The sequence below is a fragment of the Passer montanus genome, unplaced genomic scaffold, assembly GCF_014805655.1.
Source record: "Passer montanus isolate IOZ18808 unplaced genomic scaffold, ASM1480565v1 scaffold29, whole genome shotgun sequence".
In the NCBI taxonomy this organism is placed as follows: Eukaryota; Metazoa; Chordata; class Aves; order Passeriformes; family Passeridae; genus Passer; species Passer montanus.
Window position 1 is genome coordinate 4,458,908 of NW_024367596.1, and position 14,849 is coordinate 4,473,756.

Consider the following 14,849-nt stretch of genomic DNA (forward strand, 5'->3'; position numbering starts at 1 on the left):
GTACTATGAGATGCTGATAAAATATCCGGATGTGGTGCACATTTTTATGAAATACCTGTAAATAGCTCTGGCTAATGGATTCAGTATGGTGTGTTGCGCTGTAAAATATCTGCGAGTGCATGATGGTAAGAAATTTATCTTAAAGCAGGCAAAGTTAAATTGCAACAGCAATTCTTACCAGATGTTCCCTTATCTTTTATCATATATGTCTTGATAGGCAGAAGCCAAATTCTAAAGCAGAGCGACCTATAAGGAAGTGTTTAGTTATGGCCACATCCCACCAGAATTTCATTTGGACCTGGCCTTTGTAGGAAGAATGGGCTAAGCCTGAAGCGTGCCAGGGTGGGAATTATCCCCAGAGATGTTGCACCACCAGCAGACACAGGATCAGGCTGGTGGGCTCCAGCTGTGGCTGCTGCCTTGCCTGGCTGTGATACCAGCTGTGAAGACTCTGGTACCACATCCTCTGCCAAGCTGTGAGTTTCTCTTTTTGACATACAAAAGCATAATGTGTTTTTACCAGAAGACTTGAATCTGGGGCAGTGCTAACCAGTGTTAGCCCAGACTAACCCCCAGTTGGCTGCAGGTTTGCTCTAGTAGGTGCAGGAAAATCCTGAAAGCATCTTCAGCTTTTTGGATTCCTGGTGGATAGTGGGAGAGACTCCACGGCTGCCACTTGAAAAGCCTGCCCAGTTCTCACCAGAGTGGCACTGGAGTTCTCCATGAAATGTAGTTTAACTTCGGCAAATTTGTGTTTTCCATAGGAAAAGCTTGGTTGGAGAATGATTTCAGAATGCTTGAAAATTGCTGTGTACTGATCTGACATAGTGATATCCTTGGGTATGGAGGAATGTTGGAAAAGTTGAACATTTTGCTGTGCTTCCAGTCATTGTAAACATTTTTCTAAGTGGATCATTGTGGGGCATTTTTCATTCTCTGTGATTTCACTTAGGAATGGGATAGATGAAAATTACCTATGACCACAAATTTATGGGTTAAATTTCACTGTTCTTAATTTTTTCAGAATTTTTACCTGTGTGACAGCATAAATGTTTACTATAAATTTTCCTGTGATTTTCAGAATTAGTTCATGTATTACAAGTATATGTATAACTGTGCACACATATATAGAAATTAGTGAAAGGGAGGAGGGGAATATCTAAAACAGGTGGTGTGGAACAATATTTCTATTGCACTGACACAGCAAAGTTTTTAGAAAAGATATTTTCCCTAATGCAAACTATATTGATTTAATGTAACTCAGATGCAGGGCAAAATGTGAAGTGACAAACCACATTTTTCAGAGAATTTTTTGTTCTTTTTTTTTTTCACCATGTCTCTGGGTTGTTATGACTTACTGAATCTTAGTTATTGAGGGAGAGTGATTTAGTAGTTAGAAAGCTGAGCCTCACTAAAATTTATTCCTCTCATTCTTTCTCTTGCTGTCTGATAGTTTCTTTTCTTTGCTGTGCTCTCCTATAAAGGGAGTATTAGAGCTTACAAGGTGATGTGTGATGGGATTTACAGGTGCTTTAATGCTGTTTTGTGCCAGGGGTAATTTCTGATGTTCAGCTTTCTCTTGGTGAATAAATGTGACTGATTGTGTTGTGCCAGGCTGTTCTGTCAGCTCGTGTCTGAAGTTCAGCAGAAAATATTTAATGTCTTATGTTAAGTTCTCTGATGGACGGTGTAATTGCCTACAAACCAAAGGCTCATTTGCCTTCCAAGGCTGGGGTAACCTGGACAGAAAATGGAGCAGCAGGAGTGTGCACAGAAAGAAAAGGAGATGAGAAGCTCATGGTCAAAACTTGAACTCCTGGCTTTGGAAAAAATCACCGTATTAGGTCTTTAGGGATGCTGCAAATAAAGACAAGAAGCTTGTTGGAGAAATACATCTCTGTGGCATGAAGTAGTTTTTTCTGAATACATCATCTTTCTTGGCCAGCACCCCATTTCTAGGTCTGAAATAAAAGCACAGCAGACTTAGAAGTAAGACAGAAGTTGCATAAAACTGCTCTGAGTTTAACATAATGAAATGAACCTGTTAAGCACCCCCAGCAAATAAAGCAGCCAGTGCATTGGGTGTGTTTCTCCAAAATGCTTTTTTCTGATATTTTCCAACTCAGTTGCTGAACATCATTGCAATCTTAACATCATAAAGGCTTGTGGTAAACAAGGCAGTCTTTAACCAGAAAGGTTCGTCAGTGTTCATTTCTGAACTTCCAAAGAAAAGGTATGAAATATCATTTACAAAGAAATGATACTTTTTTTTTTTTAATATTTTCCAGTTATACTAGTTTCTCTAATGATTTTCTTCTTAGCCAAACCTTATGGTGCATGCAGATTTCAGTTAACTTCTTGATGGGCAACTGCATGAGCAAATACAGGGGAAAACAGTTGAGTCACGAGCCTGAGCCCCATGAGAATAGATCAGAAGCCAGCATGATGCAGTGTTACAGAAACAGGGCTTTCTTCGAGCCGTGGAGACTCTGAGTCACCAGGACAAATTGTTTTTGTTATTTTATTTTTTTAAATTGTGTGCTGGGAGGGCTAATGCACAAACTTGTATGACCCAGTGAGTTGTTTTGCTGCCTGTTGGATTCTGCTGGATTCTGCTGGATGTGCAGTCCAGGTATTCCTGCCCCTTCATCAGCACTGCAGTGCTGCCTGGTCACTTGAAATGGTTTAGAGACAAATAAATGCTCTTCGCTGTGTGAGTGGAAGTGAGCAGAAAGAAAAGGAAGAATGCACCTGTGGAATCTTCCTTCTTTTGAGAGTGAAGCACTTTGGTTGTGGGTACAATGCTCAAGTTGCACAGTTATACCTGTATGAAGTTTTGGGGACTTAGAAACACCATTCAGACTCAAGAGGTTTTGAACAGAATTTATGGTTTCTACCTACATCAAAGGTGGACAGTTGTTCAGGTGCAGAAATGCTATGAAGGAGGATTTTCTTTAGTTCCTTTAAATTGCTTAAAAATAAATGAACTGAAACAAGGTGGGTGACATTTGTGTTTTATTCTGTCAGTTTATCCCCACCCTGGAAGTCTTCAAAGCCAGGCTAGATGGAGCAACCTGGTCTAGTGGAAGGTGTCCCTGCCCATGGCAGGGGGTGGAACTGGATGAGCTTTAAAGGTCCCTTCCATCCCAAACCATTCTGTGATTCTAAGATTAAATTAAGGCTGCTATGCTCCCCATTTCTGTCAGGGCGCACACTTGTTTGCACGTGCAAAAGATATGTTTTAGAATTCTATCTTTTGAAAATTGTAGCATTTTATTTTAAATAACACAGTGCCCTTGTTTTCTTAGCTGCCACTTCCCCTCCCTTCCCATTGGACTCTTCACTTCCTTTACTCTAACTGAGATGTTAGATCCCTACAATAGAGCTGAAGCAGAAATTCAAACAATTCAGAGGACAGTTTCTCAACCTGAGGTTGTTAGGAGGAAATCAAGAGCATTCCTTGAATAGCTTCGAGGTGGCTAAATCCCTTCTCCCCAGCCCCGCTCCTCTCCGCGAATTCCAGGCCCTGCGGGTGCAGTTGTCATGGCCGGCTCCTCTGCTGTTGGGTAATCCCTCTGCCAGCCCCCTCAGCCTGGGAAGGGCCCCAGAAATGGGATTATTCCGAAAGAATGGTGCCCATGGAGCCTCCTGAGCGGGGGCAGCCCCCGGCAAGGCGCGGCCGTTCCTCCTCTGTGGGGACGGAGACGCCGAAGACCTGGGAATGCTGAAACAAATTCACTAGCAATGTTTGAAAACTTTTTAATAAGCTCTGAAGAGTGATGGCCAGTTGAAATGCTCGCTCCCTGGAGGACAGGGGGCTTTTAATCTCTCTCAAGCTGCAGGATGAATGTTTTGGGTAGTAAATCAGTTTGGCAGTTGCTATAGCCAACGAGAAACTCCCTTTATTGCACCTGAAAATTCAGAGTGTTTCAAAAGTGCTATGGAAAAACTGTCTTAGAACTGTTCTGGGTAGAAGTGTTATTTGAATAATTAGAATAATTTAGTTAATTACATGATATTCGGTTCTCATTGACAATTAATTTATTTAGAAAGGGCAGAGTCTCACTCTCCCACTACATCATGCTGTGTGCTAGGATTTTTTTATCTGGGGACATGGGAAAATAAGAATTTATGGCTTGTTTTGTGAAGGATGCAATGCTGTCAGTAGCCCAGAGGCATGTTTTAAACACAACTCAACTAACGTGCTCTGTGCAGAGGCTCAGCTTAGAAATATGAGAGATGAAGTGAAAACGAGGGGAGGATGACAGGGCCCTTCAAGCACAACCTGGTGACTCACAGCCTTCCTCCTCACCTTGAGTGTTTATAAATGAGAGCAGGATGTGAAAAAAAGAGTTAGAATGACAACATAGTGCCTCTCTGGGACAGCTGAGGAAGAGTCTGCTGGGGTCAGAGCTGTGAGGAGGACCAGCACACCCAGCTTCCCAAGCCTTGCTGGGGTTCAGGTGGCTCTCAGGTGGGATTTGAGCACCTTCCTCTGGGCCTGGCATGGCTGCAGGATGTTCAGGGACCAGCAGCCAAGAGAATCAGGGCTCTGTGAACACAAGCTGTGGGAAAAGCTTGGAAAATGAGGTTTTTTTGGGCTATGGAAGGGCAGGCTAGAAGGAGATGGGGCAGTGAAGGATTTCAGGAAAAGCTGTTGGAATGGAAATAAGAGAAGGCTCCTCTGTTATGAGTGGAGAGTGAAGAATCAAAAGTGTTGAAGTGGAGGTTTGTTTCAATGCAAAGGCCATGGGAGACACAGGTGGGAATTTCATGGAGCTTCAGTCACTGGAGATGCTCAGTCAGTCAGGAGAGGCTCAGGTGGAGCTGGTGCTCCAGCAGCTCCCTGTTTCAGGGAAATCCTTGACTGCTGCACTCTCTGATCCAGGAGAACAATGCTCTCGTTGAGACTTCTCCACTTAAAACACAGCTTCTAATTTTTTAATTCTTAATGGGAATTAAATTGTGAAACTCCTGTGAAGGAAGGAGGAGGTGGCTCTGCCTCTGGTGAGCAAACCTCAGCTGGGAAAGCCCTGGGCTCACCAACAGCATCTCCAAGCCCTGTGCTCAATGTCATACTTTACATTTTAGCTTGTATTTTTTTCTACCTCAGTTCTGGTCTAAGTGCAGTACTGTAATAAAATTCCCAACAGAGGGACAAAGAATATTAATATGTAGTGAAATTTGGTGTTAATACTTACTGAATGTATATGCATGAATGAAAAATATGTATATGTTATGTATGTATCAAATGTGCTTTTACTCCATGGAGATGTTAGTTCACCACAGCCTCACAAAATAGCCCAACATGTACCTGAGAACCACCAGTGTTGATGATTCTCATTCCCTCCCCACCCTCACACAGTAGAGAGTGCTTGTTTGTGACAGGTGGCTATTAATTGCTATGTTTTTGACGAGCGCATTCAAACAGAGTCTTTCAGATGATTCACTGAAGTTCAGGATCCAAACATGTCACAAATAGAGCTCGTCAGCCCTGTGATGGTGATGCCTGGCACTGTGGCAGTGCTGGGTGGGGAGGGAGGTTTGGTTTAGTTCAGTTTGCACTGGCTGGCTGATGTTTCTCCCTGTGGGTGGACAGGTGGAGAATAGCCATCACCTAATTGCTGCCTTGTTTGGGGCAGGTGGAAGAGAATGTTCTGTGTAACTTCATTGTTGGCCAGGTTTGGGTCTGTTGCTGATTGTACAGTCCCTCTGGTGTTGCCATGGGAATGAAATAATTATATTGTGAATAATTGGAGCATTTTCTTCTACTGTTGCAGGAAAGTGGTCTTGTATAATTATTGCTGCCTTTGATGGAGGCTGTGCTCAGAGCTGAGTGTTCAGTATTTGTATAAACCTGTTGCAGAGAACAAAACTTTCTGCATGTGAATGCCCTTTTATAAATGTGGCTGAAGGCTGACACACACACACACACACATTCCCAAAAAGTATTTATATCACTAGAATCGGTTGAAGAGTTTGAATTTTTCAAAATTGAAAAGGGAAAATAACATTTTTAGTGATGTTCTCATGGTTTGTTGTTTGTCTTTCTGGTGAATAGTATCACATTGTATGCAAATGGCAATGCTGCTGAGAACTGGTGCAGAAGTAAAATAATTCTCATTTCAGGGCTTTTGTTTCCCTTGAAACTGAGTTCTGGGTAAAAGTCAGTCCACTGGTTATATAGGTCTGGTGGGAAGCTGATCTGGAGGGTCCTAGTCCTCCTTTGCTGTTCATAGCTTTAGCAGTGTAAAAACTTCATAAATGAGATTTTTTTAATGCCAAAGTGAAGCCTGATGCTGACAGAGATCTCCCATCATTTGTGTGGCTTGGCAGTAGTTACTTGATGGGTTTTCCCCATTTCTGAGTTCAGCTTTGTGGTCTCCTTTTCTCTCTTGCAGCCTCATGCAGGGCTAAGCTTGCAGTTTTCTGTGCAAAGTCTCTTCTCTCTCACATTTCTTGGTAGTGCTGTTATCTCTGTTCCTCCATGGACATTCTGGCATATTTCTATCATAAAACAAAGGCTTATGCAAAGGAAAAAGAAGTTAGTAGATATGAGGAAGACTTACTTTTTTCCAAAACAGAGTATTTTTTCTGCGACACCCTACAATTTTTTTGCAGTCTGAAGTTTTAGTCAGGCTTAAGTATTGCTTTATGACCTAAATCCTATTCTGGGTTTGTGTCCAGTTGCGTTCCCACAAACTTCCTGTGTGACCCTGCATCAGGCATTTCATTACTTTGTCCCACAGTTTCACTTGTGAGGCGAGGGGAATAACAACCCAGCTCCAGCCAGATGTTCTGGGGATGGATTCGTGAGTCCTTGTGGGGTAACGCGGTGCTGGGTCACACAAATGCTTTTGTGCTCCTGCCTCAGATGTCAGGAGCTCATCTTGGGCTAATATTCCTCACGAAATGAGTGTCTCTCCAGTTTCAGGTTATTGTGTTGTGGCTTGTGTGCTAATGGATTAATTTCAGATGTTTTCAAGTAGTTGGTTGTTCTCTTTGTCTCCAAAGTAGTCCTAATTTATTTAACAGTATTTGCCATTCAAGTCAACTGATTTTAGACAGATGTTTGTCTCTTGTGTTTCAGTCTAGACATTTATGATTTACAATCTGTAGCCCATCTGGTGAATTGCCATGGGAATATGCTTATTTTCAATGCTTGAAGTATTGCAACATACTCTTTGCAAGTGTTTTTGCAGTAGCGACTGGTGAGCCAACCATCAGAAAGGGTTTATTTTAGCAAAAGGCTCCAACTTGTTTGTTCAGATTAGGACAGGAAAATCCTCCATTTCTGTTCAAAAAAACAACAACAAAAAATGTTCCACTCCAAAATGTTGCCTGTAAGTTGAAACTCTAGAGTGATAGATATATGGGTCTAGTTTAAAAAAGAAACAAATCCCACCTGAAGAACAGCAAGAGACCTGAAAAATTCCCCATGTCCAGCTCCATTCTCTGTGGCTGAACAAGTTTACTTGTCTAACCTTTCTGAAAGACTTCAATGAGCTTTAGATTGCCCAAGTTTCTCATAGTGTGTAAATTTAAACGTCATCACTGCAGAGTGTGGTCACTGGTGTAGGGTTGCTGTATGCTCTGAGACCAGGTCCTTGTCCCCAGATGCTTTCTCCTTCCCTTCCAGCCCCACAGCAGGAGGAGAAGCTGTGGATGCACCAGGAGAGGATGTGCCAGGCTGCTAAACAGCTTTGTCTGGACTCTTCTCTGCTTGTTGAATTAGTGAAGTGTAGTGAACCCCAAAACCAAGGTGCAGGATGGCTGATGAAGAGCAGGACAGCTCTTTATGCTTCAGGATGAGTATCTCCAAATTCAAACCACTTCATGTTTGAAACAACAAACGTTTGATGCTTGAAAAGTTATTAATTCATAGTTCTGTGGTGGACAGAAGTGAGCATTTCACCTGAGTTCCTCTCAGAATTGAGCTGGAATAGTGCTGCTGTGTGACTGCTGTAGTACTGTGTGGTAGCTTTGGACAGGGCATTTTGGGGCAGCTGATAGCTTTTAGTTAATTTCCTGTTTTTACAGGTTACTGCATTATTTCTAGAATATGCCCCAAACCAGAATACGACATCTGGGAGACACACATTGCAAACCAGCACACTGCTGAGGAGGAATCTTGTGGTTCTGACACGAAAGTTGGGGTGCTGTTGTCTACCTCCAGGTTGGAGGTGCAGCAGGTCAAGCAGCCAGCACCGGCCAGCGGCTTCCAGGAGGCTCCAGTGGAAACAGCAAAGGTGCTGTGCTGTAAATAAGCCAGAAAATGCTCCAGGAGCTGCCTGCTGGGTGCGTTTGGCATGGATTTCTGAGCAGTTTGATTGGATGTTTGGTTGAGTGAGTTTGTCTGCAAAACCTTTGATGTTGAAAGCATCAGTCAAACCCAGACTGGAGCGTGGCTGGTGCTGTCGGGTCTGTGGCTGCAGAGTCCAAGGGCTGAACGTGTCATTCCAGCGTTTGGGGTTTGCAGTTTGGTCTTAATAACAATTCTGTGCTGAAACTCCAGGACACCAATGTGTTTTTTATAACATGCATTGGTTTGGCATCTTATTTTTAATTATATTTACGGCAAATCGACTTGACAGTCTGTGAGAGTGAGTAAAGAGCTGGTATATTTGTAGTCCTGGGATTTAGAAAAAGGCATTAAGTGGTCATACAAGTCACAAGGAGTTCAAGAAGTGTGTGTTACCTACATCTAAAATGCTTCAATCTCCACTGTCAAACAGTGTGTGCACGTAAGGAGGTGACTGTGCTCAGTGGTTAAGCCATGCACCTGCAGGATTTCTCAGGCTGATTTTTCTTTTTCATTTTAGCTGTTCCATTTGCATTTAAACAGTCATTTGTTGCAGGATCCAAGATAATTTGAAATTCATGGAACCATTTCTGTTAAACTTGAGGGTTTTGGTAACGTTTTTGTACTCTTCAAAGGTGAAGGAATCACTTCATACTACTAAACTGTGACCTGAATATAAAATAAGCGGTTGAGGTGCCAGAATGTGAATGGTCATATGGCAGGCATCCTTTTATTCGCATCTTGGTGTGTAGATGAGGTCATCTTAAAATTATTGACAAATCTGTCAGGAGAAGCAGGATAAAACTGCCTGCTGCCTGTCTCAGGCATGAGCTGGTGCCATGGGGATGCCCAAGTGCTGGACACGTTTCTTAGCATTTATCAAAGCACAGGTAACATTATTTTAGCACCTTTCACTACCCTGCCGTTGGCAGGTTGAATGCAGCATGGGATTTTTTTCTGCCATTTCTGACTTCTCCAAAGGTATTTTTTAAAGCTGTCAACCCTTCAAGCACTTAATATTGCTACTCCATTTCTCTGTAATGCAGAGCAGCTTTAATGTACAAATTCACACTGATTTGAGGACAAAGTATTTAGATCTTGATCAGCAGCAGATTTAAGACACTGTGTCCTAGGAACTTGAACAGACACTTGGGAGTTGACTCTGCCTTGTACTGTACATGAGCAGAGTTAAATTATTGGCCAAATTAACTCGTGTCTAGGAGAGAGTGCAGTTCAGAATTGTGGTGATGCTGGTATGTGAAAGCTCTTTACATCCTGTTTTAAAGGTTTTTACCAAATGCTCTGATATGCTCATGTTTGCTGGTGCTAACTAAGAGTTCTAGGCTGTGGCCAAAAGGCTGGGAAGAATGGTCCCCACAGCTCTGCTGCAGAGGAAAGAAGATGAATGGAAGGATCCGGGGTTGTTTTGTTTTGTTTTTTTCTTTTCCTTGTCATCACCTTGTTTAGTCCGTAAGCTGCTTTGAGAATAACCAAGTGTAGGGAGAAGACACGTGTGCCTAACAGGGAGCCTGTTTGTGCTTGTTTCATTGAGGAAATTGTTCCGGAACAGCTGCTCATCCATGTGAAAATGCAAACCCTTGGGTCCCAGCCAAGGTCAGCAAGCCCTGGGTCATTTGTTTTAGCAAAGCAGACCAATTTGCCCTTAATTATCTCTCCTTTTCATTCTGTCACACCTTTTGCTCCATAAATTTACTTCCTGAGAAGTGCCACATGTGAAAGATGTGATACCAGTTTTGTTGAGGATCAGGAAGAGGCAGAATAATTTTTCATGGGTTAATTTTAACTGTTAAGCTTTATAAAATTCAAGGCATTTACCTCCCTGGATTTAATTTTTCACTTAGCTAGTTCAGTAGGTTCTTGTTAAAATGTACAGGATTCTTAACTTTCAAACTTCAATTGCAAAATCCCTAAATTTCATATTGTTTTCTCTCCTAGTGCAGGTATTGTGGTGTGAAATGGTAAATTGGTAGAAGTCTGCTGGAAACAGGGCTGAGAAATTCCTGAACTTCAGGAAACTTCCAGTAACTGCTCTCAGAATGGGAACTTCATAATGAAGCCTGGTAGAGTTGGGTAATTGCAAAACAGTCACTAGAAACTCTGTGTAAAACATATGCCCATGTGCTGGAGCTGGATGTGAAAAATACTCTACAGGGGACATAATAAATAAAAGCAATGCTCTCTAAGCACTCATGATAATGGTGTGATAAAATGACTTCTTTGCCCTATGATGTGGAAGGAGAGAAATGGGAAAGAAGTGTTGCTCTAGCTGGAGGAACTGAAATGCCAGATTCTGGCTTCTATAATTTAAGGAAAGAAAACTGATTAAAGTGATCTTTAATGCATGCATTAAAGGTCACTAGGGAACAAGAAAAAAAACATACTTATTCCAAAACTGGTTTTGTACAAGAATGTTGAAATTGTCATGGATTGCAACCCAGGCTATAATTAGCCTTGAAAATCTTGGGACAGAAGTTTCTCAAGTACATTGTGACATTATTCCAGAAGGAATAAAATGACCTGAAGCACTGTCAGTCTCTGCTTGACAGGAACATCCTCTTGCCAGGGCAAGTGGGAGACAGAGGTGGAAGGGAGCCCTGTTTTGATGTGCAATAAAATCACCCAATAAAACACGGCACAAGAAGGAATAGAATGGTTGTTGTTGTCATTTTTGTTAGATTGAGTGTGCAGGTGTTTTTTTTGAAACTATAATTAGCCTTGAAAATCTTGGGACAGAAGTTTCTCAAGTACATTGTGACATTATTCCAGAAGGAATAAAATGACCTGAAGCACTGTCAGTCTCTGCTTGACAGGAACATCCTCTTGCCAGGGCAAGTGGGAGACAGAGGTGGAAGGGAGCCCTGTTTTGATGTGCAATAAAATCACCCAATAAAACATGGCACAAGAAGGAATAGAATGGTTGTTGTCATTTTTGTTAGACTAAGTGTGCAGGTATTTTTTTTTAAAGGGCAATATTTTTGCAAAACCTTGCTGGTTATTTGAAATGGTTAAAATAGTCAGCTTTAATGCCATCAGAGGGGTTATTTTTGCAAAACCTTGCTGGTTATTTGAAATGGTTAAAATAATCAGATTAAAGCCATCAGAGGGGTGACAGAGCAGCACAAGGAAATAGGTGTTTGGGAAGAGGAGGAGGGGCTCAGGCTGGGGTGTCAGGGTGTTAATTAGTTCTGCCACTGTATAAGACTGAGTTGCTTCTTTTACTTATTCCAGGTTTTAATCTGTTAAGTATTAACGTGTTAGAAAACTGTGCTCTGCCAGCTGGGGACAAGTGGGGTCTGTCCCCTGCCTGCTGAGGTGGACATTGGTGCCTCCAGCCTGGTGCTTCTGCTTTTCTCTTCTTTCAGAGGAGGGAGAATAATTTCCTTGCACCTGCATTTTGGACAGGGCAGCCCTCCAGGAGCCAGAGGAGATGCGCTGTGTTCCCGGGAAAGGAGCTCGGGGTGGAATTTGGCCACTGGCTTTGTCAGCAGAGGTGGCCAAGCACTGCTGGCTGAGTTTCATGAGGAACTCAGCAGACAATCTGCATTTGTTAACAGGTTTGAAAAGTACTCCAGCAAGCTCACTGCAGTGTGCAGTATCTCTGATAGAAAGGAGAAAAGGTCCTTCCATTACTTTCCTTTAAAGGAAACTTTGTATTGAGCCACAAGCTTCAATTAAAACCTGCAAAGTTGTGATTCCCAAGAGTGAGTGTGCAGTATCTCTGATAGAAAGGAGAAAAGGTCCTTCCATTACTTTCCTTTAAAGGAAACTTTGTATTGAGCCACAAGCTTCAATTAAAACCTGTGATTCCCAAGAGTATAAAGTTCTTACATCCAACCTGTGAATACAAGCAGCTGAGAAACATCCTCCTCTAAAGTTCTGCTTTTTAACAGGTCAAAACTATTTGAAATAATCAAAAATACTAAAAAAAAAACCCCAAACCAACCAAACAAAACTCAAGCCAAACAAGATATGGTTTTGTTTTAATGTTAATTAGGGAGTGGTTGGACAACAAGAAGAATCTTGAATAATTGCTGAGACTCACTGAGCTGTGGAGGTGGGGGTCTTTATTTTACTACCACTTGAAGTTGTTTTGATACCATTGATGAGAGGAATGCAATAATGTGTGCTAAAGTCATTTGGCCAACCCTGAAATCAAAGCGGTGGAAACAAAATCTAGCTGCAAATCACCAGGCTGTCAGTCTTTTAAAACCTGTTATCCAAATGACTTTAACAGTTTGTGGGTCATATGCAAGGTTAAGACTCATCTTGCACGGTGCACGTTTTGATGATAAAACACAATATTACTTTTTTTTTTTTTGTTGGAATGGAAGTGTTACAGTCAACAGTATCAGTGTGGGAGTTTGATTTCTTCCTGCAAGTAGATCACTACTCCATATGAGCAGTTGGCACAAGGTTTGGAAGGACAGATATGAGCCATGCCGTGCTGCTTATTTGTTGTATATATCTGCTCTCTGTGTAGAAACTCCAAAACTGTTCCATTTTAGGTTTATTTCCAAGTCAGAGTAGCTATTTTTGAGAACAACTAGCCAATGCACGTGTAAGAAGTTTTGGTGAGGGGCTGAAACACATTATGGATAAAGCTTTATTCTACTGAGCAACATTACATGCAATATTTAAATTATTGTGTGTTTAAATGGTGAACTCAGGATTTTAAAATTTATATCAACAGTTTTTCTTGCAGTTTGAGTTTGAGAAATCACTGACAAGGAATGTGTTGCATAACTGTTAACTGTTCATTTTACATATTTTCAAGCGTGTTCTATCCTGAAAAACTGAGCAGCTCTTGAGATAATCCAATGTGGATTAAATCCCGAAAAAAGAATCATTGCATGTTCACAATATCAGCCTTTACCTTTTATGAACTGTCCAGCTTACTGTGGAGCAAAACTTGGCAGTGTGTGCAGAGCAAAGTGGATTCAGAGAGAAATAAAAAACTCAAAAGAAGTGTGCAGAGATTTTTTTTTTTTGATTGGGAAAACACGTTTATTCAAACAATATTTCTGTTCTGAACCAATTGTCACTTCATATTTTGATGGATTCAAATAAAGCCATTTAGATGGCAGCTCCTTCCCAATAATCATATACTGCTCAGGCTGAATTTTTTCCATTGACACTAAAATTGTTGGCTGTCTGTGAAGACAAATACTGTTGTGAGGGTCACAGGGTAAGAGAGAAATCCATATGAGCTGAATAATAAGTAATAACTTTTTCCCCTTACTGGGCCTGTAGTGTAGGTAAATTTCCACACATAATTAAGTGTAGGAAAGTATGAAGTCCAGCAAAACCAGATCCAAAATGTTTAAGTTTCAGCTCCAGAGTTCCCATTTGCCTTATACACTTGATGTTGGTTTACCATATTTCAAACCTAGATGTGAGTAGTAAAAGTTGTAGGGGCTGGTTAGACTGTAAATAACTGGATAGAGAAAACAAACCAAGATAAGAGGGGGTAAAAATAACTCAGATGGATTCCTGCCTGTAACTTGGATTTTGGGAGGAGGGAAGTTCTGCTGATTGTACCAGAAGCAGCAGGAGTATAAAAATGCAGATGGAGAGGGAATGACTGCTAATTTAATGTGGACTGGTTTTGCTGATATCAGACAACAGACTGTGACTCAGTTTGTTGTTGGAGGTTTCATTAGAGGAGTCTAAATTTTAGGAGCAGTCACTCCTACAGGCCATTGCATCCCATCTGTGCCTGAAGTGCTTCATATGTTTTATTGCTCAGCTTCCTTCCCTAGAATGTGATATGGTTTGGAGATGTTGAATGGCTTCTCCATCAGAGAAGGTGATTGAGTTTCCTTTTGTGTTGTCAGTCAAAGCTGAAATTCAGCTTGCAGTGACAAGGAGCAGGGTCCTGCTGAGCTCCTCTCAAGTGTCTGAGCATGGGGGCAAACGGGCTAATTAACAGTTCAGTGTCAGATTTTAATATGTAATAAGGAAGGAATGAAATTAATTTTTCTTTTCCAAGCAGTAAACTCTGATTGCAAACAGCTGTCTGATGTTTGGGGGGTTCGTTTTACGGACTGCTCCATGTGATGTTCCCAAAGTTAATGGGTGAATCAGTGAGCAGTTGAGAGAACTATTTCCATTTTATCTAGACACTTTCTTTTAGCTGTGAGGCTCCATTTCCAGAAGCACAGTGGTTATGGCACTTGCTTTGTTGTACTTGTACTCGGTGCCTCAAAATGGAACTTGCATGTTCAGGGCTGGATTTCAGAGTGGAAACCATAAGCTTCTTGCTTGTATAACCACATTCCAAGGTTAGTCTGAATAGCTGAGATAATGAATGATGTCTTTGTGCATTCTTAAATAGATAGATAGTTTTTCACATATGTGACTTTTTTTTTTTTTGCTACAATTGGACGCTTTCCTTGGGAGCTGCCTAATTCCAGGCTACACAGTTTCTGCTTTGTTCCCTGCTCCTATGTCTTTGACAAGAATAACTTAAACAGAGTTCAATATAGGAATTGTGGGCTGCTAAAGAACATATTGTGTTACTGCTTAA

General features: G+C 41.5%; 1 protein-coding gene across 2 annotated transcripts in view; it reads left to right on the forward strand.

The window, feature by feature from the left end:
* FNDC3B (fibronectin type III domain containing 3B) overlaps window positions 1-14,849 on the forward strand; it is a 184,437-nt gene that overhangs the window by 76,687 nt on the left and 92,901 nt on the right. The window contains exon 1 of one of the 2 annotated variants that reach the window (XM_039713675.1): window positions 6,766-6,812. The exons of the other annotated variant lie outside the window; for it this stretch is intronic. Within the exon in view, the coding sequence (XP_039569609.1) occupies window positions 6,794-6,812 (19 nt within the window). The 5' untranslated portion in view covers window positions 6,766-6,793. Of the gene's footprint in view, window positions 1-6,765; window positions 6,813-14,849 lie in introns of those variants that run through there. 2 annotated transcript variants of the gene reach the window in all.